The 23,327-nt window shown below is 41.4% G+C and overlaps 1 protein-coding gene across 1 annotated transcript in view; it reads left to right on the top strand.

The window, feature by feature from the left end:
* scn3b (sodium channel, voltage-gated, type III, beta) overlaps nt 1-20,876 on the top strand; it is a 42,376-nt gene extending 21,500 nt beyond the window's left edge. Inside the window, exons 2-6 of the mRNA XM_078199176.1 lie at nt 1,229-1,392; nt 5,764-5,989; nt 14,471-14,609; nt 16,563-16,661; nt 19,822-20,876. Coding sequence (XP_078055302.1) covers nt 1,229-1,392; nt 5,764-5,989; nt 14,471-14,609; nt 16,563-16,629 — 596 coding nt within the window. The 3' untranslated portion in view covers nt 16,630-16,661; nt 19,822-20,876. The remainder of the gene's footprint in view (nt 1-1,228; nt 1,393-5,763; nt 5,990-14,470; nt 14,610-16,562; nt 16,662-19,821) is intronic.
* The last annotated feature ends 2,451 nt before the right edge of the window (nt 20,877-23,327 follow it).

The following is a 23,327-nucleotide window of genomic DNA, read 5'->3' as shown; positions in this document are numbered from 1 at the left end:
GGTCTCTTTGGGACAATGTTCATTCAACAAAGAATGTAAATGAGGAAAGGCTGAATAGGTTAGGCCGGTGTAAGAGAGAAGGGAAATCTCTGAAATACAAATGTCACCAGCTATCAGACTGTTTCACAAAAAGAATTGCCTGCTGTGAAATTACCAAATGTATTAAAAGAAGGATGACTTATGTAATAATGAAATTAAAAACTAATTTCTGTTTTATAATGGCTTATGTACAGTTGGTAAAGGAATTACATGATATGTGGAAATGAGAGATCATTTATTTGTGTTTAGATTCAAAAGAATGTTCTTTTCTTCTTTCAAAACTTTAATTTAAACAGAGGGAATCTGTCAATGTACTATTAATCACAGCGTATGGCAATGATCTCGTTAAGGGAATTGCTTGGTAAACATGTGACATTGATTGTCCTATAAATAGAGATGGCTGGAACACTTTGGGTGGAGAGCTTCTTGTAAGTTAGTAACACTGAGGAAGTGTCTCACAATAAACTGGCTTGAACCGAAAAGACCAGTCTGGATTGATTCTTCCATCGCAGCCACTTATTGTTGAGTAACAAGAACTCCCCTTCAATTATAATGCCATGGCATCTTTACGTCTACCTGTGAGGGCAGATAGCCCTTGGATTAACATCTTATGTGAATGTGGCACCATGGATGTTTAAAGCCCACCCTCAATACTCCATTGGAGTGTCAGCCTAGATATTTGTGCTGAGTCTCTGGAATGGGACAACCTAATGATTCATGGATGAGAGAGCTAGCAACTGAGTCACAGCTGATACTCAAAAACATTTACAATGTTCCTGCTACACCTAGTGACAAGAGTAAGTTTCTTAACCATTAGATTGAATTTTTTTCCCACAAAAATAGCCTCCTTTTCTTTCTAGTGCTAATCTAAAAATAATTTCAGTACTGCTTTAGTGTGCAACTTTCTTTCCAGCTGTAGCCACCTGAGTATAGAACAAAACTGATCATAATTCCATCCAAATTAATCATTTTATAACAAAGACAGACTGATGGCATGGAAGATATGTCAGAATGCTGCAATGGGATTACTCTATTGAGACTGATCTGAGGAACATTATTGCTGCAAAGTTTTAGAGAGTTTTAAGGTGTATATAACTTATGCTATGCAATCAGGGTTGCTCTGCTGCAACTTGTTCTCAGAGTAATCTTGAGGTGAATTCAGACTGATTTGTGCCTTTGTCTCTTACAGTCCGCGGTTGTTGGTTAGTCTGTGTCGAGGTTCCGTCAGACACTGAAGCTCTGCATGGAACCAACATGAAACTCACCTGCATTTCCTGTATGAAGAGAGAAGAAGTGAATACAGACACCATGGTCGAATGGACCTACATCAGCAATGATGGGAAGGAAATATCCGTATGTGTTTATTCTGATGCAAATAGATTGTATGCTATAAAACAATTTGTAACAAAGAAATCTATTAAATGCATTGGTCAGTTTTCATAACTAGTAGTTATACAATGGGCCAATGAAAACATCTTGTTCATGTAGCTTACATTGAGTTTTTTCATAAAAAATGATTGGACCAAATTCAATCGATCAGCTAAAAGTATAAGATTGAGGAAACACCATTTACCACTGATTCTTTCCATATCATAATTTAATGAACCCTGATTTGTGATAAAGAACAAAGTACAGTACAGGGACAAGTCCTTTGACCCTCCAAGCCTGCGCCGACCATGATGCCTGCCTAAACTAAAACCGTATCCACTTACGGAGTCTGTATCCTTCCATTCCCATCCTATTCATGTATTTGTCTAAATGCCCCTTAAATGCCGCTATCAGACCTGCTCCCACCACCTCCCTGGGCAGTGCGTTCCAGACATTCACCACCCTCTGTGTAAAAAAACTTGCCTCGCACATCTCCTCTAAACATTTCCCCACGCATCTTAAACCTATGTCCCCTAGTCCAAAGATGTGCGAGTTAGGTTGATTGGCCAGGTTATAAATTGCCCCTTAGAGTCCTGAGATGTGTTGGTTAGAGGGATTAGCGGGTAAATATGTGGGGGTAGGGCCTGGATGGGATTGTGGTCGGTGCAGACTCGATGGGCCGAATGGCCTCCTTCTGCACTGTAGGGTTTCTATGATTTCTATGATAGTACTTGACTTTTCTATCCTAGGAAAGAGCATCTGACCATCCACTCTGTCCATGCCACTCATAATCTTGTAAACCTCTACCAGGTTGCCCCTCAATCTCCGTCGTTCCAGTGAGAACAAATCGAGATTATCCAACCTCTCCTCATAGCTAATGCCCTCCAGACCAGGCAACAACCTGGTAAATCGCTTCTGTACCCCAAGTTGATGAATTCATGGGAACCACTGGGCATGGTGGCACAGTGGTTAGCACTGCTGCCTCACAGCACCAGGGACCCGGGTTCGATTCCCGGTTTGGGCCACTGTCTGTGCGGAGTCTTCACGTTCTCCCCGTGTGTGCATGGGTTTCTCTGGGTGCTCCGGTTTCCTCCCACAGTCCAAAAGATGTGCTGGTTAGGTGCATTGGCCATGCTAAATTCTCCCTCCGTGTACCCAAACAGGTGCCGGAGCATGGCGACTAGGGGATTTTCACAATAACTTCATTGCAGTTAATGTAAGCCTACTTGTGACACTAATAAATAAACTTAAAAAACTTTAGATAGCTCATTGCCAAGACAGAGAGAATGATGACTGCATTACAGCGCAGTTGGACTGGCATTCTGCAACACGTGATCTTGGAACCAAGTCACGAAGCCATTTTATTTGACCCACAAACTAGAGCTGGGGGCTGGCGACTCTAACAGGACAAGCAGGCAAAACACCTGACCCATTGATGAGTTCATTTCCAAATCTCTGCTCGGAAAAGGCTGTTCAAGGCCTTTGCCACTGACTGCATCATCCGTTTTGTCCTCAGTATATTGAGGAAATGCGTATTTTGGAAGATGAAGTTACATACTGTTGACATATACAAATACACATCAACTGTATGTCTCTTAGAGATGTACTGTTTTGGACACCACAAAATAACCAAGATATTAATTATGCTCTGACTTAATAATTAATTACATTCTTAGTAAGACTTTATTTTAATTCAAGCAAATTGATTGGATGAAAGTTTTATAATCAATTGTAAAGACCCCACATTAAATAATTTTGGATGCTATCATTTCAAAAGCTGTCCATGGCTGGCACAAGTTATTAAATTGGCAATCACATTCCATTTCAGGGTGGGCTATTCTTCTGTCAATGGGTAGGTTAAATGAAGGCGAGAGGATTACTCTGTACCTGGGTCTGATGTTACTGATCTGGCAGACCTCAATACTAAAAGTAGAAAAACATTCCATCTTCCAGCACTGAGGTCTTTCACCTGCTTAAGCAATGAAGGAAAATGTCGTAAACACAATTTTTAAAAAAAAACACGTCCTTTTAAAACATCATAGCCTGGAAATTCATCAGCTCCCATTTTGAGGCACCTTGGGCGCTAACAGCTGACAAGTGGGCAGCTTGGGAAGGATGGGCTTACCATTGTGATCGGGTTGGAGTTAGGAGATCACAAAAGAATATCGCAGGTATCTGCAGTATTGTTGTTGGGGGGGGGGATCTCGTTCAGTGTGTGTGGGAGATGAAGAGGCAGGGGCCTCAAGATCAGAGTCAGGTGTGAGGCCCAAGATTTTAGGATTGACAGCAGTGATGTTTATGGTAAGTACTTATCTTTAGGTCATAGATGTGGATCAAAGTTGAAAGGGAGCAGAAGCAGCCAAGACCCTTACTTACATATGTTAATGACTTAACACCTTCTGATATGGGCAAAGGACATGGTCTTTTGATTGATCTTTACCAAAGTGGCGGCCAGGATGGCCTGCAACGTAATGCTGGAAACAGAACAGCACCTGTGGCACTAAAAACTAGGATATTATGGAGCCAAATCTCTAGCCCCATGGGGGACAGACTCTTCTGGTGAGTGAGTAAATGAGAATTATGATGGCTCTGAGCTTTACAAATAGAGCAGATCCCAGGCTAAAATCACAGGTCCAAGCGGAATTATCTGGTATCAGCAGAAGTGGTGATATAATTGTCTTTAATGCCTCTGCATTCCTAATCCCAATCAGTATCCAGTATTTCCTGATAGGAAAAGTGGATGCAGCTATCAGAGAAAGAATAAGATCAAGAGCAAGTTAAATCGTGACAACCCCTTTTTTCAAATAGCTCACCAAAAATCAAAACGGAATTAAAAAATATTTGCCTATCGAATGGAAATAGAGCTCATAAAACAGATTATCCTTATAATTATTAACAATTAGAAACATCAATTAAATATTGAAGGGAATATATTAAATTTGAAGGCCACAAGAGAAGAATTATGTGGGTCATAATTTGGTACATTAAAATTTGTGAATTGATTGTGATGTAAGATGATCATTAAGGCTTTTACAATGAGGCAGAATCCACTGAACACATCATTTACTCAAACAAAATTTTAAAAATATCTGAGTAAATGCAGTGGCCGTTCTGATTAGTCACTGTATATTTTTACTCTATTGTGTCGGATATTAATGAATATCTACAGTGTAACTTAAACATTTCACTGCATATAAATGTATAAATTAATGGGGATGTTGGGTTAGTGCTCGTCACAGAGGAATACATACTGCTGACAATATACCACTGGTCTCGGCATGGATCACTCCCCAGCCAGTTGTGACACAGATTACATTTTTAATCTTCATGTCTGACGGATCAATTTAGAGTCAACTGATGAAGCGATAGGGAGAAAATTTGCTTCAGACAGTAAACTTGATATGCAATCAGGTCTCAGATGAAATTACAATCTCCTAACTGATTGCAATATCCAGTGTCCCATGAATATATTTTGTTACGTTACTGAAGATGTCTATTAAATTACTGTAGGTATCATTTGTAAATATATTACTGCTTTAGCTTATAGTGGTGTTTCAAGTGGCCTGTATTTTAATTCCTGCACATCTTTTAATGTGGATTTTGGTGGTCTGTCTTCTTCAGTGTTGATCTTTAGGAACATTTAAGGACCAGCTCCATTAGTTTATCGATGTTTTATTCAGCAAGTCCACACTTATATCATTGCATTAACTTGTACTCACCATGCCAGCCCTTTGGTTCAAAGTCTCCAGAGCTTCCCAATGGCTCAGTTACTTGGATGTGGAATTCAGACTGATGGCAGGTTTGTGCTCGGTTACATAATCTCATTGTGGTGATAGTTGAGGATGCTGGAATCAACTTCAAGGGCCCCGGGCTAGGGAATAATAAGGTCGATTTCCCCGGTCCTCATCACTAAACTCAGTCCTTGATGGAAGGAGCGTTGTATCTGTGTGCGAACGTTAGGTGGAAATGGGATCTGGCTCGACTGTAACCTTACTCCATGGTCAGTCTCCCTATATTCACCATCTTGGTTTATTTGTGGTTGAGACAACTGCATCTCAGCAAGAGTTGGCACCTTTAGAGTAAGGGGGGGGGGGGGTAATACTGAGGGGAATAAAATTCTTAAGTATAATCAAAGCAAATTACAGCAGATACTTGGTATTTTGAAGTAAAAACAGAAAGTTCGAGAAAAACTCAGCAAGTCTGGCATATCTATGGTAAGAGAAAGAGTTAATGTTTTGAGTCCAATAAGACTCGTCTTCAGAATTGAAGAGTTCTTTCTGTTTTTATTTAATTCTAATGTATAACGTTGGCATTTCAGCAGTTCATCACCTGATGAAATCTGTGTCTTTGTGACAGATTTATGAGTACAACGGAGAGCCACGAGAGGTAAAAGGACCTTATCAGGGCAGACTTCTGTGGAATGGAAGTAAAGATCTACAAGATGTATCCATAACCATAGTGAATGTTACACTTAACGACAGTGGTCTGTATCGGTGCACAATCAAACGGTATTTTAATTATGAGATGCACAGACCTTCTGTGACAGACGTGAAAGAGGTGCAGCTAACAGTACATGAAGACGGTGAGGAGATTAAGTTCCGTGCGCTGAGAATTGCAGAATTTAATTCACAGCACTGATAATGTTTTAACCTTTAAAAGCTACATGAATTTTGAGCACCCTGTAATGGGGAAAGGCACTTACATGGCGCTGTTCTCAGCTTTACACATTTGGAAGCTCAAAACTCAATGTCTGTCCTGTGCTGATCTCAACTAAGGTAGCAATTTGGTGCTGCAATTGGGTTCAATGCCTTTGAGACAAAAATAAAGCAGGGTGGTCTTTTTGTTTGCTACCCAGTGACTTCCATTTTGTCCATGGTGATACACTGACGGTAGTTTTGGTCTTCTTTACCAGCCTTGACCTTCGGTGGCTGTCAGTATGGAGTTTTCAACTTCTTCCCATGTCTGCGTGGGTTTCCTCTGGGTGCTCTGGTTTCCTCCCACAGTTCAAAGATTTGCAGGTTGGGTGGATTGGCCACGCTAAATTGTCCCTTCGTGTCCCAAGGTGTGTAGGTTAGGTGGACTAACCATAGTAAAATGTCCAGGGTTACGGGGAAAAGGTGAGGGGTGGGGAGGGACCTGAGTAATACTCTTTCGAAGAATTGGTGCAGCCTTAATGGGTCAAATGGCCTCCTTCTGCACAGTAGCGGTTCTATAGAAAAAAAAAGCAGAGTCGAGGGAAGAGATTTCCAGTCGAGCATTGGAAACCCAAATTGAACTTGAATCTAAAGACCTGGATGTGATAGGAAACTATATGGACATAGAACATAGAACATAGAAAGTCACAGCACAAACAGGCCCTTCGGCCCACAAGTTGCGCCGATCACATCCCCACCTCTAGGCCTATCTATAGCCCTCAATCCCATTAAATCCCATGTACTCATCCAGAAGTCTCTTAAAAGACCCCAACGAGTTTGCCTCCACCACCACCGACGTCAGCCGATTCCACTCACCCACCACCCTCTGAGTGAAAAACTTACCCCTGACATCCCCCCTGTACCTACCCCCCAGCACCTTAAACCTGTGTCCTCTCGTAGCAACCATTTCAGCCCTTGGAAATAGCCTCTGAGAGTCCACCCTATCCAGACCCCTCAACATCTTGTAAACCTCTATCAGGTCACCTCTCATCCTTCGTCTCTCCAGGGAGAAGAGACCAAGCTCCCTCAACCTATCCTCATAAGGCATGCCCCCCAATCCAGGCAACATCCTTGTAAATCTCCTCTGCACCCTTTCAATGGCTTCAACATCTTTCCTGTAATGAGGTGACCAGAAATGCGCGCAGTACTCCAAGTGGGGTCTAACCAGGGTCGTATAAAGCTGCAGCATTATCTCCCGACTCCTAAACTCAATCCCTCGATTAATGAAGGCTAGTACGCCATACGCCTTCTTGACCGCATCCTCCACCTGCGAGGCCGATTTAAGAGTCCTATGGACCCGGACCCCAAGGTCCTTCTGATCCTCTACACTGCTAAGAATGGTACCCTTCATTTTATACTGCTGCTTCATCCCATTGGATCTGCCAAAATGGATCACTACACACTTATCCGGGTTGAAGTCCATCTGCCACTTCTCCGCCCAGTCTTGCATTCTATCTATGTCTCGCTGCAACTTCTGACATCCCTCCAAACTATCCACAACACCACCTACCTTGGTGTCGTCAGCAAACTTACCAACCCATCCCTCCACTTCCTCATCCAGGTCATTTATGAAAATGACAAACAGCAAGGGTCCCAGAACAGATCCCTGGGGCACTCCACTGGTCACTGACCTCCACGCAGAGAAAGACCCCTCCACAGCCACTCTCTGCCTTCTGCAGGCAAGCCAGTTCTGGATCCACAAGGCAACAGCCCCTTGGATCCCATGCCCTCTTACTTTCTCAAGAAGTCTTGCATGGGGGACCTTATCGAACGCTTTGCTGAAGTCCATATAAACCACATCCACCGCTCTTCCTTCGTCAATGTGCTTGGTCACATTTTCAAAGAACTCAACCAGGCTCGTAAGGCACGACCTGCCCCTGACAAAGCCGTGCTGACTACTTTTGATCATACTAAACTTCTCTAGATGATCATAAATCCTGTCTCTCAGGATCCTCTCCATCAACTTACCAACCACTGAGGTTAGACTCACCGGTCGGTAATTTCCCGGGCTGTCCCTGTTCCCTTTCTTGAATATAGGGACCACATCCGCAATCCTCCAATCCTCCGGAACCTCTCCCGTCTCCATCGACGATGCAAAGATCATCGCCAAAGGCTCCGCAATCTCCTCCCTCGCCTCCCACAGTAACCTGGGGTACATCCCATCCGGTCCCGGCGACTTACCAACCTTGATGCCATTCAATAGTTCCAACACATCCTCTTTCTTTATGTCCACATGCTCGATCCTTTCTGTCCTCCGCAATCCAGCAGTACAACCACCCAGATCCCTTTCCACCGTGAATACCGAGGTAAAGTATTCATTAAGCACCTCCGCCATTTCTAACGGTTCCGCACAAACTTTTCCCCCTTCACCTTTTAAGGGTCCTATGCCTTCACATCTCATCCTTTTACTCTTGACATATTTGTAGAAAGCCTTGGGATTCTCCTTAATCTTACCCGCCAAGGTCTTCTCATGACCCCTTCTCGCTCTCCTAATTTCCTTCTTAAGCTCCTTCCTACATCGCGTATACTCCTCTAAATCCTTAACACCTCCTAGCTCTCTGAACCTTCTGTACGCCTCTCTTTTCTTATTTACCAGGTTCATCACAACCTTCGTGCACCACGGTTCCCGTACCCTACCAACACCCCCCTGTCTCATCGGAACGTTGTCATGCAGAGCTCCAGACAAACATTCCTTGAAAATCCTCCACTTTCCTTCGGTACTTTTCCCCAAGAATGCCTCCTTCCAATTTACCCGTCTAATTTCCTCCCTGATGACACTGTATTTCCCTTTACTCCAGAGAAACACTTTCCTAGCCTGCCTGACCCTATCTCTTTCCAATGCTATCGTGAAGGAGATAGAATTATGATCGCTATCCCCAAGATGCTCACCCACCGAGAGATCCTCCACCTGTCCAGGTTCATTAGCCAGCACCAGATCAAGAACAGCCTCTCCTCTAGTAGGCTTATCCACATACTGTGTCAGGAAACTCTCCTGGACACACCTAACAAACTCCTCTCCATCCAAACCCCTAGCCCTAGGGATATTCCAATCTATGTTTGGGAAATTAAAATCTCCCATCACGACAACTCTGTTATTCCTACATCTCTCCAGGATCTGTTTCCCCATCTGCTCCTCAACATCTCTGTTACTATTGGGCGGCCTATAGAAAACACCCAGCAAAGTTACCGACCCCTTCCTGTTCCTAACCTCCACCCACAGAGATTCCGTAGTCAGTCCCTCCACGGCGTCCACCTTCTCTACAGCCGTGACACTATCCCTGATCAACAGTGCCACTCCCCCCCCTCTCTTGCCTCCCTCCCTGTCCTTCCTGAAACATCTAAAACCCGGCACCTGAAGCACCCAGTCCTGTCCCTGAGACATCCAAGTCTCCGTAATGGCCACCACATCACAATTCGAAGCAGCAATCCACGCTCCAAGCTCATCCACTTTATTCACTACACTCCTGGCATTAAAATAGACACATCTCAGACCTTCAGCCTGAGCACTTCCCTTCTCCCTCACTCGTCTAACCTCCCTCTTACCCTGTCTACATTCCTTATCTATTTGCGAGCTAACCTCCTCGCTCTCAGTCCCCTCATTTCGATTCCCTCCCCCCAACCTTTCTAGTTTAAAGTCTCACCAGTAGCCTTAGCCAATGGAGATCAGAGATTAGAGCTTGATTCTCTGACCTTGTCCACAGCTGGGATTCTCCAGTCCCTTTGCTGAGTGCCAAATTCTCCATTTTCTCTGGCAGCAGTGACGGGTCATATGGCATCAAAGAATTCCGGCTAGATGATGGGGCTGGGTGGAGGGGAATCAAATTGAAGGTCTTGATGGGAGAATGAGAAGGGAAAAGGAAGTGTGGAGGATGAGGTATCCAATTGCTAGTACGAAGGTGAGAGTGATGCAGCTGGCAAATTTAAAGACACTTACCTGCCGACCCAGCAGACCCGCACTTTGGTTTAACAGCAGGTTTTATTCTCCCCCAAGGTATGGGAAACACAGGCAGCCAGGTTAAATTTGAAATGATGAATAAAAATAGGGCCGAGAGCTCATTACAATATTTAAATTGTCAACCCCCTCCTAGGAGAAGGTAGGCTCTCCTTCCTGTTCTGTTAAACCAAGCAATGGGCAGATTAGACGTGGGTTGGGTCAGGGAACAGACTATTAAAAATTTAATTCCCTCCCCCAACTCAATCCAAACCCAACAGTTTTCTGGAATTAAAATTTGCCGCACTATTTAGGCTTAAGCATAACCACTTTTACTAGAGACCGAAAGGTTACAATGCCGTGAATGGTGCTTTGGCAAGAACAGCATCTTCAGGGGAGGGTGTATACGGAAAGGAAGTACCGTCATTAAAAATTTGGGAACGCCACCACAGTTTTTATTTCCAGGAAAGACGATGCGACACGAACATACATGCAACACGGAAAAGAGTACGTTCTATCTTTCACCTGGATATAGCAATGATATCATTCAATTAAGTGGATTATCTGTTATTGTGAATATTCGTCTAACAGAAAATTACATTGAAATTCTTTGATCAAATTATAATTACAGGGCAATAAAGATGATTTACTGTTAATTTCTGAATGGCTAAACTGAGCTATTATAATTTAATAGTGAATCATTATTGCCAGATATTCATATTAACTTTTTCCATCATGCTATCATCAAGACCCTGTGACTTACACTCAACAAACAACATTGGAAACAGAGAGTAAATATTCTATAATTTCTTATTTATTTAGAATTTAAATAAAAGGAAAGATTGTGCAAAAACGGGACAGTTAGAAGATAATCAGAATAAGATTATATGAAGTCTTAAAGAAGTCAGTAAGCAAAGATAATTAAGAATAAGAACAAATAAGTAAAACTAAGCAACAGCCAAAGAAGCATTGTCTCAAAAGGAGTTTTTGCACAGGCATTAATACCCCTAAGGAAAAGAAATTACATTATCCAAGAAAAATTTGGATTCATTCACAGAACATGGCTGGAATTTTACCGCCTCGCCTGCCCCAGAATCAGGGCGGGCGATGCTTGCAGAACGGCATTCTCCATTGGCCTTGGGCAGCATCTTAAGAGTCTCAGGTGGGCAAGGCGGTAAAATTCCGGCACATATATTTGTTTGGAGGGTCAGATTCCTTTCTTCAAGTCAGAAGCTGTTCACTTGTAAGGTTAAAAATAAATACAGGGGCAAAGTACATCTCTGTGACACACAACTTGGGCAGAAACGAGAGGGAAAGCTAGGAAATGCCAAGCCATCTCCGATTAAATTTAAGAGAAACTGTGTTTGAGAATAGGGCTAGATTCTGCTGTCAAAATATTGATGGGGCGAATGGCACCGCTGGTATTCATATAGAAATGGTGCAGCAACATCAGGTGAGGAATATGGTTAACAAAAAATATCCAAACGCTACTATCACAGTTGCACCATCAACTTGTGGAAGTGGCATTTTGCCGTCTGCCTCACTATTGACATGTAATGACTATTGTGAAATAGCTGTGTTTGCACAGTAGATAAGAACTAAATGTGCTGCAGATATTTAGAGATAATAATTTCAAGTGTAAATACCTTTTGAAGCTGTAATAGCTACCTAACTACCTCTCCGACACAGAACAGTAACTAATACAAGTGTAGCGATCTCGTACCTTCAAATATTTTGAACGTTTTGGGGAAGTTTAAAAATGTACAATATTAAGTTGTTTTTTTAAACTTTCCTTTCCCCCTCCTTTTCTTTATCTAATATATTTCCCCCTCTCTTTCTCAACCTGATTTGATGTTGAATTCACACCCTTTACCTTTCTTCTCAGTTCTTCCACTATTTATTTCCCAATCTTTAAATCTCATTTTTAAGGGGATCCCAGGTTATTTTCCTTGTTCACTCAGGTCCAAGATACCCTGCTTGCATTGATCTGCCACGATCAACTCACACCTTCAATAACTTTGTGGGTAAAACATTATTGAGATAAAGGATGGAGGAGCAAGATTAAATAATGGCGATGCCATTAGATGCCAAGCTATACCATAATTATGTCATTATGGTGGATGCCATTAGATGTCAAGCTACTGCAACATGAAACATAGAAAATAGGAGCAGGAGTAGGCCATTTTTTCCTGCTATGCCATTCATTATGATCATGGCTGATCACCCAACTCAATAGCCTGTTCCCACCTTCCCCCCATATCCTTTGATCCCTTTCGCCCCAAGAACTATGGTGAGTCATATAGACAAGGGAAGTCCCATGTTTGACCTTAGGCCTTTGCTATGCTTGATGAGTTCAGCTAAGCAGCCATTGAGACATCCTAGGGCCTAACCATCTTCAGCTACTTCATCAATGACATTCCTTCCATCATAAGGTCAGACGTGAGGAAGTTCGCTGATGATATATTCAGCACTAATCATGGCTTCTCAAATCCTGAAGCAATCCATGTCAAAATGCAAGGAGGCCTGGACAATACCCAGCCTTGGGCTGGCAAGAGGCAAGTAACATTTGTGCCTCACAAATGCCATCTCCAACAAGAGAGAAGCTAACCATCACCCTTGGCATTCAATGGTATTACCATCATTGAATCCTCCACAGTTTATGCCCTGGTGATTACTGTCCAAAAATTGAACTGAATGAGCCACAAGAAACACAGTGGCTACAAGAGCAGCTCAGAGGCTAGGAATACTGTGGTGAGTAACTCGCCTCCTGACTCCCCAACTACATGGTACAAGTCAGGAGTGTGATGGAATATTCCCCACATGCCTGGCTGAGTGCAGCTCCAACAACGCTCAGGACACTCAATACCATCCAGGACAAAGCCCTCTTGATTAGCATCTCTTCCACAAACATTCAATCCTTCCACCACTGATGCATAGTAGCAGTAGTGAGTACAATCTACAAGATGCATGGCAGCAACTCACCCAGAGACCTTAAACAGCCCTTCCAAACCCATGACCACTACCTACTAGAAGGACAAGGGGAGCAAACACATGGGAACACTACCACCTGGAAGTTCCCCTCCAAGCCACTGAAGATCCTGACTTGGAAATATATTGCTGTTCCTTCACTGTCACTGGGTCAGAATCAGGGAACTCACTCCTTTAACAGCGCCCTGGGTGTCCCTACACCACATGAATTGTAGTGGTTTAAGAAGGCAGCTCACCACTACCTTCTCAAGGACAATTCGTAATGGGAAATGAGGTGCCCTAGCCAGCAACGTCTACATCCCATGGATTAATCAAAAAAAACTGCTGCAGCAGTCCCGGTGCCCGAGAGGAGAAAAGGGAAAACAGTGAAAGGTTTTTTAAAAAAGTTTATTTATTTATTAGTTACAAGTAAGGCTTACATTAACACTGCAATGAAGTTACTGTGAAATTCCCTTAGTCGCCACATTCTGGCACCTGTTCGGGTCAATGCACCTAATCAGCATGTCTTTCAGATTGTGGGAGGAAACCGGAGCACCCGGAGGAAATCCATGCAGGCACGGGGAGAATGTGCAAACTCCACACAGTGACCCAAGCCGGGAATCGAACCTGGGTCCCTGGCTCTATGAGGCAGCAGTGCTAATCGCTGTGCCTTCATGCCGCCATAAAGTGACTGCCTCATTGATGGCCATGGAATGTACATTCATAATGTGGCCAAACAGGTTGATTATCAGCCTGTAAGTCCTTCCAACGGCAGTGGGCAAGAACGGGAGAGTTTCCTGGTTCAGCCATACTGCAGAAGGAAACGGCAAACCACTGCAATACTTTGCCAAGTGCAATCATTGACCCATCCAACGGAAGTCAACAATCGCCAATGCCCTCTTAGAGCATGGAACCTGAAGGAGGAAGAGATGTTGGATGGGAATGGGATCAGGCAGATTAAGTGGAAAGTGTTGGGAGTGCTGCCAACAATGGTGCAATAACGCACGTATTGAGAAGGAAAATGAGAACAGTTGCAGCTGTGAAGTTGCAAAATTCTCGAGCTGATGTCCTACATAACAACCACACACAAAAAATTCCTCAAATTAAAATCTCTCTTGGTTGAAACACCTCAAGTAAATCAGAGGCATTAAGTGTCAAATAATTTGCCAGTAGCCATTGAGTTTTAGACATCATAATCCCAGTAACAGAGATATCTCAGACTAAATAGGACAAAAGTTTAGTAATGAAACGTGTGTCTTGCACCCAGTGTATAATTCATCTAGCATTCAATTACATTTCATGCTTTCAACTTGAACAGGACCTATCCCCACCAGACAAAGTGGGAAAACAGGCTTCCCAGAAAGTTGGGATATAGAGCTTTGATTCTGAGGCATGTCTAGCTGAATAAAGGAGAGGATTTCACATTGAGTAAGCTTTAAAGCTAACTTGCTTTGCTTCCATTTCTTTCTAGCCCTTGAAGATTTTACTTCATACATTTCAGAAATCATGATGTATCTTCTCCTTGTTTTCCTCACTTTGTGGCTTGTTATAGAAATGATCTATTGCTATAGGAAGATACTGAAATCAGAAGAAGCTGTACAGGAAAATGCGTAAGTTACCTTAGGACACTGTACATGTTATTTAAACACATATTTTGAGTATGAGTTTTTTAAGATACAGCTAAGAAAATGTAATTTTTTAATGTCACGTCTGATATCCAATAGATTCAGACGGGGTGGGAGGTTTAGGAGGATTTGAGGAAAGAATTTTTTACTCAGATAGTGGTGACGGTCTGGAATGCACTGCCTGGAAGGGTGGTGGAGGCAGGATGCCTCTTTCTTTAAAAAGTACCTGGATGAATACTTGGCACGCCATAACATTCAAGGCTATGGGGCAAGTGCTGGTAAGTGGGATTAGGTGGGCAAGTCAGGGCATTTCATGCTTCGGTGTAGACTTGATGGGCCGAAGGGCCTCTTCTGCACTACAGTATTCTGGGAAGCTAAGGATCGACGAACATTTACCATCATCACCTTCAGCTAACTCAGATATGGACTATATTTCTATGGACAGAATAGAGTTAGACCATATTTGTTCATTGTTATTCAATGGCAGCAGAACACAGGCACAATGAGTATAATTTATATTCAGATATTCAGAACCAACTGCATCTCCAGCTAAATCAAGCCTCTCTATTGTCTTTTTCAAACTTGTAGTTTCACAATCTCATTTGAAAGGAAGTGAATAGTTACAGTTTTCTTTTACCGTATGTTAATCATAGGTTACATTGCTGTTGGAATCCCGGTGCTGTGCATGAATTTAATAATCGTGGCAAAACATCATTTAATGACATTTTTAAAAGTCACGTGTTTCATAGCCAATGTTTTAACTGTGCTGGGGGCCTGCGAGGAGCTCAGTAGGGGAGAAGAATGAGAATTGACATTTGTTCTACTCCTATTGAATCTGTTAAGGGGTTGGCAGCAGCCTGGGTCTCTCAATCAATGGGGAGGAAACAACTTCTGTTCAAAATAATCAAGTTCAGACAATTTTAGAGAGGCTGTTCTATTGACATTCGAATTTTCATTTTTTGACATAAAAATATAGCTTAAAAGAAAGACATCTCCGACCAAATTTCATGATTGTGGGTGAATATCCAGCATAAAAACCAGTAGCCCAGGAAACAAAGGCTGAGAAATTTGATCCTTTAATATCATTGCAATAGCCTGTCTTTGATTCTGCTCACTGGCTCGATGATAATGAGGCCTGAGCCCAGTATCACATGCATCTCGGACCTATCCATTCAGGCACAGGGATAGATTCCTCAGGCATGCTTTAATTTCTAGGCCACAGGATCTAGTCTGCTCATTAGAGTCAGGCACTTAAAGTTATTCTTTTAAATTATTTCATTTCCCTCTTGCTGTAGTTTGTTCAATAACATAAATGGGTTTTTTTTTGGTGTCACAAGTAGGCTTACGTTAACACTGCAATGAAGTTATTGTGAAAATCCCCTCGGTTATTCTCCTTGTTATTGCTCAGTTTCAATATTCTTGGTTCCTTTCAGGCGGCATGGTGGCACAAGTGGTTAGCACTGCTGCCTCACAGCGCCAGGGACCCGGGTTCGATTCCGGCCTCGGGTGACTGTGTGTCTGGGTCTGTGTCTCTCTGGGTCTGCGTGGGTTTCCTCTGGGTGCTCAGGTTTCCTCCCACAGTCCAAAGATGCGCAGGTTTGGTTGATTGGCCATGCTAAATTGCCCCTTAGTGTCAGAATAAATTAACAGGGTAAATGCGTAGGGCCTGGGTGGGATTGTTGTCGGTGCTGGCTCGATGGGCCAAATGTCCTTCTCCTGCACTGTAAGAATTCTCTGATTCTTTGAAATCATATTATATAAAAGAGATGAGGAAAGATACTTCATGGAGTTGACTGGGCAATAATGAAAACTAAGTGTGCACTTAGCTGTTATCAAGGCAGTGGTTAAATATATACACACACACATATATATATATATATATTCTGTTCACAACATTCTGAAGATTCAAATTGATTTCCAATTCAATTATCATTACAGGATAGACTACCTGGCAATACCATCTGGAAACAAAGAGAATCACTCCACAGTTCCTGTGGAAGAGTAGGAACGCATTCACTTTGGACAGTGGATCATTTGGTAAGAACACAAGCGGCTGAAATGAGGTTTTTCTAAAACAAAATAAAGAATTTAAATCTGAAAAGTGAGAAAAGAAAGCTGGAGAATTGCCAGTTGACACATGATATTTTATCACAGGGTACGTTGAGGGGAACTCTAAAACCCGTTTAAATTATTTACCTGGTGATTATTTAATTTCTGAGAAAACCAGATCAGGGATTCAGGTACACACCAGCAGCAGCTATGTTGTTGAAACAGTCTACATTTAAAATAATCCCACTCTCACATTTTACACGTTAAGCTTATTTTCACACAGCAGCACTCCAATTAAATGCAGGAAAAGTAAACTATTTTCCAACAGAGCTACACACATTTGCAACTAGCCCCTATCAAATGTAGTTCATGTCATGTTAGACAATTTTAAAGTAATGCTCAGAGGAATAAAGGTTTCAAAATGAGCATGCAGAATAAATGAGGGATCCAGCATTGCACTGAACGCTATGATTGCAGATCATAGATCAGATTGCAATCTGTTGTGGATCTGAATACCACCTGTAGAACATAACTGGTTAAAGACAATTAATATTAGATTGAGACTTCTGCTTCAGGGGTGAAAGAAGGAAATTCCAGATCTTCTCTTCAAAGTTTTCCATGTCTCAGATCAGTCTGGGAAGACGACAAGTGTAAATTGTATATGACCTGTTGGAAGAAGTGAGCTTGGAAAGCCAAATGCCCTCTCCTTTTTCCACATTTAGTTGTGTCCTTGTCTCCAGCCACAAAACATCCACGCGAGAAAAAATATAGATATGAACTCAATTTGGAAAGTGACAAAAAGTGTACTGCTGTCTGCGAATACACTTTTTAAAAAAATGACAGCATGTGTGATAAATCTTTCCAGAATTGATAGCATCTCCCATTCACTAGACTTCGCTCTGATCGGCCTTCACCAGGTTTTCAACATCTGAACCAATTTGACATTTTCCCCAATATCTTAACGAAGAGTCTATTTCACATCAGAGGAAGGTAACTTACACCAGGATGTATTCATGAGGTTTCTAGAATATGAAAATACACCTTGGGTTTTGAAAATCAGCAGCAATTATCATTCCAGTACAGATGCTGGTTCATGTTCACTTTGTTTTACAACCTCGGCATGCCTTGTACTGATCTAATTTGTATGAATAGTTGTATGAGGGAGCTGGACCTAGATCTTCATGTGTTACCCAGTGGAACACTTCAGAGAGGTCATCAATTACAATCTCACTAGTGCGACAAAATTTTCAGAATGGATGCAGTACATGAAATGTGAATCTGTTAATGCAAAGTTACATGATATAATTGGTCTTTTCTGAATGTGTTCTTGCCTACACAGATGGCATTAATGCACTACTTCTGGTCACAGAGTGTGTTACCAGTCATTTATTACCAATGTGAGTGTCGTGCACAATGACATCAATTAAATCTGCGCTACCTAGTTAAAAACAGACAAAAGTATTTCTGAATTGCACTGCGGAAGGTGAACTGTTAGTTTGTCAAAGTTCAACCCTGGTGAATTTTCAACACAGTTTCCAGGCTCTACTACCAGTACGCAAATGATACGCCCCATTAAGCTGCAGCTCCAGTTTGTATACGTGGACCTGCATTTAGCAAAGCTATCAAAAATCAGTGATTTGAACATTTAGTTGATAAATCAGGGTAAATTTATTATATTGACCTCTCTGTTTTTCAGAATTAAACAATCAATTGCAAAGAAATGGTTTTGCTTCCATAGAATTAATGCTGAGTGCAAAATTCTCTGTTTTTATATTTAATTGGTGAACCTCAGAAACGTATACACCAAGTATACCAATGGTGAAAATTGCTTCCTTCAGTTCAGACTGGTTATACCTTTAATGCAGAGAATTTCCCAACCGTTAACTAAGAGAAAAATCAACAATATCAATATAAGCTGGAATTCTCCAGCCATTCACGTCCTGTCACTGCGGCCATAAGAATTTGGCACTCAGCCAAATCTTCATTCACTGTAGCGCGACCGGAGAATCCCACCCGGGGGCGAGGTCGGAGAATCTGACCTGTTGTCTTTGTGCTAGCAAGTAAGAAGTGAGATAATTACATATCAGAAAGCCTCATCTCAAAGAGTTAAGCTAACCTTGTATTTTGGGAAACATTTGCTGAACTAATGGATGTGTTACAAATGTACAAAAATGTTGGCTGGAAAGACCTGCCCAACTTCATGATGCCTGGCTAAAACCCCCGATAGGAAACTTCCTACTATCCCTTCCCCTCCCAGCTAGCAGCCTTGCAATACACAGAACGAGGAAATAAAAATGAAATGAAACTCAAGGTCAAGCAGGATTAGAAAATTCTTCTCTAACCCTCCTCAGATAGTCGTAATCAGACCAGGATATCACATCAAACATGGTCGTGTGAATTGTTAAATCGCTTACCTTTCATCTTTTGTGATCATTGCCTCAGTGAAGAACTGGTTGGCTTAAATTTTCAGCATTTGTAGTTCTTCGCATTTCTTCAGTTCATCGTGTTTCTAAGGAAAAAGCAGCATTTAATTGTATTCATTAGAGAGAAATTAATCACAAAAGTAAAGATTTTTACTTTGTTATGTTAAAGTTTAATAGAAACGCTGAACTATATTGGCTCCTGGTTAAGCAATGCTTCAATTTTAAGTTTCCCATCTTGGTTTTCAAATGTTTCCATGACCAAGCCCCTCCTTATTTCGTAACCTTCTTCAGCCCTGCAGTCCTCTGAGATTCCTGTGCCTCATCAATTCTGCCCGTTGTGGTTCTACTTTCAGCTGCAAAGGCCTGAAACTCTGTACTTCCTTTTCCTAAGCCTCTTTTCCGCTCTACCTCTCCATCCATCTTTAGGATGCTCCTCAAAACCTCTCTTTGACTAAGAGCCTTTGGTCATCTGTCCTACTATTTAAGGAGGCTTGGTGTTAAAGTTCATATGATAATACTCCTGTGAAACTTCTTGGGAATGTTTATTATGTTAAAGGTGCGATATTAATACAAGTTGTTATTGTGTACCTAATGGGCTCTTGCCATGGAATTATGAAATGCTTCTGGCAGTTTCCTTGCTGCGAAATATGGGTAGAATGTAGATTTGGTACCTTGTCCAACTTCTTTCTCTTCTCAAAGTCAATGACTGACTTTCCTTTGTTTAGGTTCTGCAACCCCCAGGAAGATCAGCCACTAGCATTGCGATCAACTGAAAGGTTGTGAAGCAGAGAAAAACAAGTTTATAGAATTCTTTGGTTTGGATTCCATGCAGCCTTCACTAACTTCCTCACAATTTATAATCCATAGGCAAGTTATCACCTAAAGTCTGAGGTATCTCTTACAAAGAGGTCTTTATGCATCATTCGAACTTTTTAATTTCTAACTTTTTTGGATTAGCCAACCTCCAAATTTAATGGCCAAAGGAGGTATTTGGATAGCTTTAATTCCCAGTTGATAGCCTACATGTGAGTATGTTTGCAAATGGTGCGTAGGCTCACCGAAAGTCCATTGGCTTTTCTGAGTTTTATTAGAATTTTCAGTTCACATCATTGACAAATAATTTTATTTTGTCCACGAGAGAATGGGACACGAGTTCTTTGCGTCATTTTCTGCTCCAAATCGCGTGCATTTGGCCACATTTAAAGACGGGCGGTCTACTGAAATTGCTAGAATATTTCAATTATCAAACTAGTGGCGAAAGAGGAGGGGGGGTTGTATTGTATTGTGATGAACAATTTAAGGTCAGTTCCAATTTTTTGATCGTCTGTGTAATTTTGAGGCCTATTAAGGACCATCATCTTTTAGCCATCAATACTTCTTTTGTAGAAAAGTGTTAAAAGAGCTAATTGCTGAAAATTTTTATAAGAATCAGTTACTCTCAGTAGTTCCTTTATGGTATTTGGACACATTGCTAATCAAGTGTTATTTGTGAGTATGATGTTTCAAATTGCAAGTGTGGAAATCACATCGCATGATTGGTTCTATTCTATGGGCTGGTACATCCAATTGCTGCATTTCCTAAAATATGACATTTGTTAGTGTTATCATTTACATATGTGTCTAATTAAATAGCTAGGATAGCTAACAGCAATACTACGGTAAGCAACAGTGAAGTAAATAAGAGGCAAAGGAGTGAGATTTAATCCAATTTGTTTCACATTAAATCACTTTTCCACACCAGTTCAGTAGACTGCAATTCCTTCATAATGTTTTGAATCAAAAAACTAGCTCTTGTTAAAACAATTCATATTTTTCTAATGTTTTAAAATTGTACTCACACCTATTATTCCTTTGTCTTTGATTCAATATAAAGAGCCTCCAACTTATTAATTACTTCGATTACCTTAACCACTCAAGTTTCCCATTTATGCACTTTTTCAAATATTGTTAGTAGTCTAAACATTGTGAGGCTAATCTTGTAAAGTGATAAGTAACATCTAAAAAAAGCATCTTTCTTTATATTGTCTCAATGCAACAGCATGCATTTGGAGATGTAGTTTCATAGATGTAGTTTCATAGAATCCCTAAGTACAGCACGAGGCCATTCGGCCCATTGAGTCTATACTGACCACAATCCTACCCAGGCCCTATTCCCTAACCCCATACATTTAGCCTGCTAATCCCCCTGACACTAAGGGGCAATTTAGCTTGGCCAATCAACTTAACCCGCACATGGGAGGAAACCTGAGCACCCGAAGGAAACCCATGCAGACACGGAGAGACTGTGCAAACTCCACACAGTCAGAATTGAAGGCCGAGTCCCTGGCGCTGTGAGGCAGCAGTGCTAACCGCCGTCCATGGTGTATTTACCGAAGATGGATGTAGCATACAAAGTATAATCCAACTTTGAAAGATTTGTATAGCTATAGAAATAAAATGTAACAAATTGTATAGAACACAATGGGCACGATCTTGCCTGCCGTTCATGACACACTCCCACTGCAGCGAGGTCAGAGAATTTGGTGGGCCAGCCAAATCTGTGTTTAGTGCGGCGGGATGGGAAAATTCCACCAACCGACGTGAACAGTGGTAACATTCGGGCCTTAGAGTGAAGGAGCTCTTCATCTGGAAATACTTAAAGATATTGCGGAAGAGCACACATTTTCATATCCTAAAATAATTTCAGAGACAGTACAAGGTGTATTGTCTGATTTTCGATAGCAACAGTTATATATCAATTCCACAGAGATGGCAGGTTATGCTTAAATCTAATAGAATTTTTTAATAATTCCTTGATCATTAAAAATTGGCTATTAAACAAGGTAATTGACACAGATTGCTGAATGTTGTAGCAGCAGTCTTTAAAGAAATCAGTGTCAGACTTCTGGTTTTGTGAACACCTGGCTGAGGATCCTCATCATTATTGACATGTCCCCTTGTGTAGAACTGTCACAGTGAAAAGTATTCTCAAGTATGTTGATCAGAAAATGCTTATAAATCTCAGTAAAATACTATCATGATTCGGAAAACCAGAGCAAATGATATTTAGGATTTGAGAGTTAATTATTAAACTTCTAGGCTAAACTTACTCGAAGTAAAATCTTGCTAGTAATACTGTTAAAGACGGTAAAGAAAGACCTTGCATTTTTACAGCACCTTTCACATTGTCACCTAACCCAAAGCACTCCACAGACAATGACTGATAGGTAAATGATGAACGCTGCCCAAAATTGCTTATTTTGATCAAACCAAATACCTTCACCCAAAGTTAAAGACGGTCAGCAATTGGTGCCAATTATTGCAATTCAGGGGCATTGATTAAATTCTGCCATGCATTAACAAGGATGGTAGACTTTTTTCCCTCAAATCGAGATAAGCAGACTGACATAAAAATATTATTCTGAAATTAACTCACTTCAAAATAGTAATGAAATAAAAATATTTAGTAATTAAATGTGTAAATCGTACATTTAATATTAACAATATAGCTTCAAATAAAATTAAAGATGCAATTTAGTTGTTCTTGACTTGAAAATTCTATGGTTGATTTATTCAACTGTAAATTGATATAATTTTACTGCGTCAAGATTGGTGCTGATCAGGTCATTTTTGCATGGCATGCCACGCCACTCTGAGTATGATACGGGTGGCACAGTGGTTAGCACTGCTGCCTCACAACGCCAGGGACCCGGGTTCGATTCCCGGCTTGGATCACTGTCTGCGTGGAGTCTGCATGTTCTCCCAGTATTTCCTCCAGGTGCTCTGGTTTCCTTCCACAGTCCAAAAGACGTGCTGGTTAGGTCATGCTAAATTTTCCCTCAGTGTTCCCGAACAGGCGCCAGAGTGTGGTGACTAGGAGATTTGTCACTAATTTCATTGCAGTGTTAATGTAAGTCTACTTGTGATACTAAATAAACCTAAATTTAACATTTTGGGTTCAGCTATGCCTTACTGGGATTATTGGATATTTGAAATATAATGTTTGAGATGTGACAAAGGGATATGAAAACCATTGTCTACTCATAAAAAGATAAGTGTACCTTTTCACTTACTCTCTTCTCAGTGATGCTGTTTTTTTTGTTCGCCTCTAATCAGTTTCACTGTTTTGTTTGTTTTTAAGGTCAAGCTTATCCACAATTTGAAAATTCATTAGATCAGCTCACAGAATTAGATGTACAGAGTTTACAAGTTGTTTCCTCATAATGTACAAAAATATTTTACTGAAGCTCGA

This window comes from Mustelus asterias, chromosome 27 (assembly GCF_964213995.1).
Source record: "Mustelus asterias chromosome 27, sMusAst1.hap1.1, whole genome shotgun sequence".
In the NCBI taxonomy this organism is placed as follows: Eukaryota; Metazoa; Chordata; class Chondrichthyes; order Carcharhiniformes; family Triakidae; genus Mustelus; species Mustelus asterias.
Note: the sequence above shows the minus strand (reverse complement) of the source record. Positions and strands in the feature narration are given on the sequence as shown.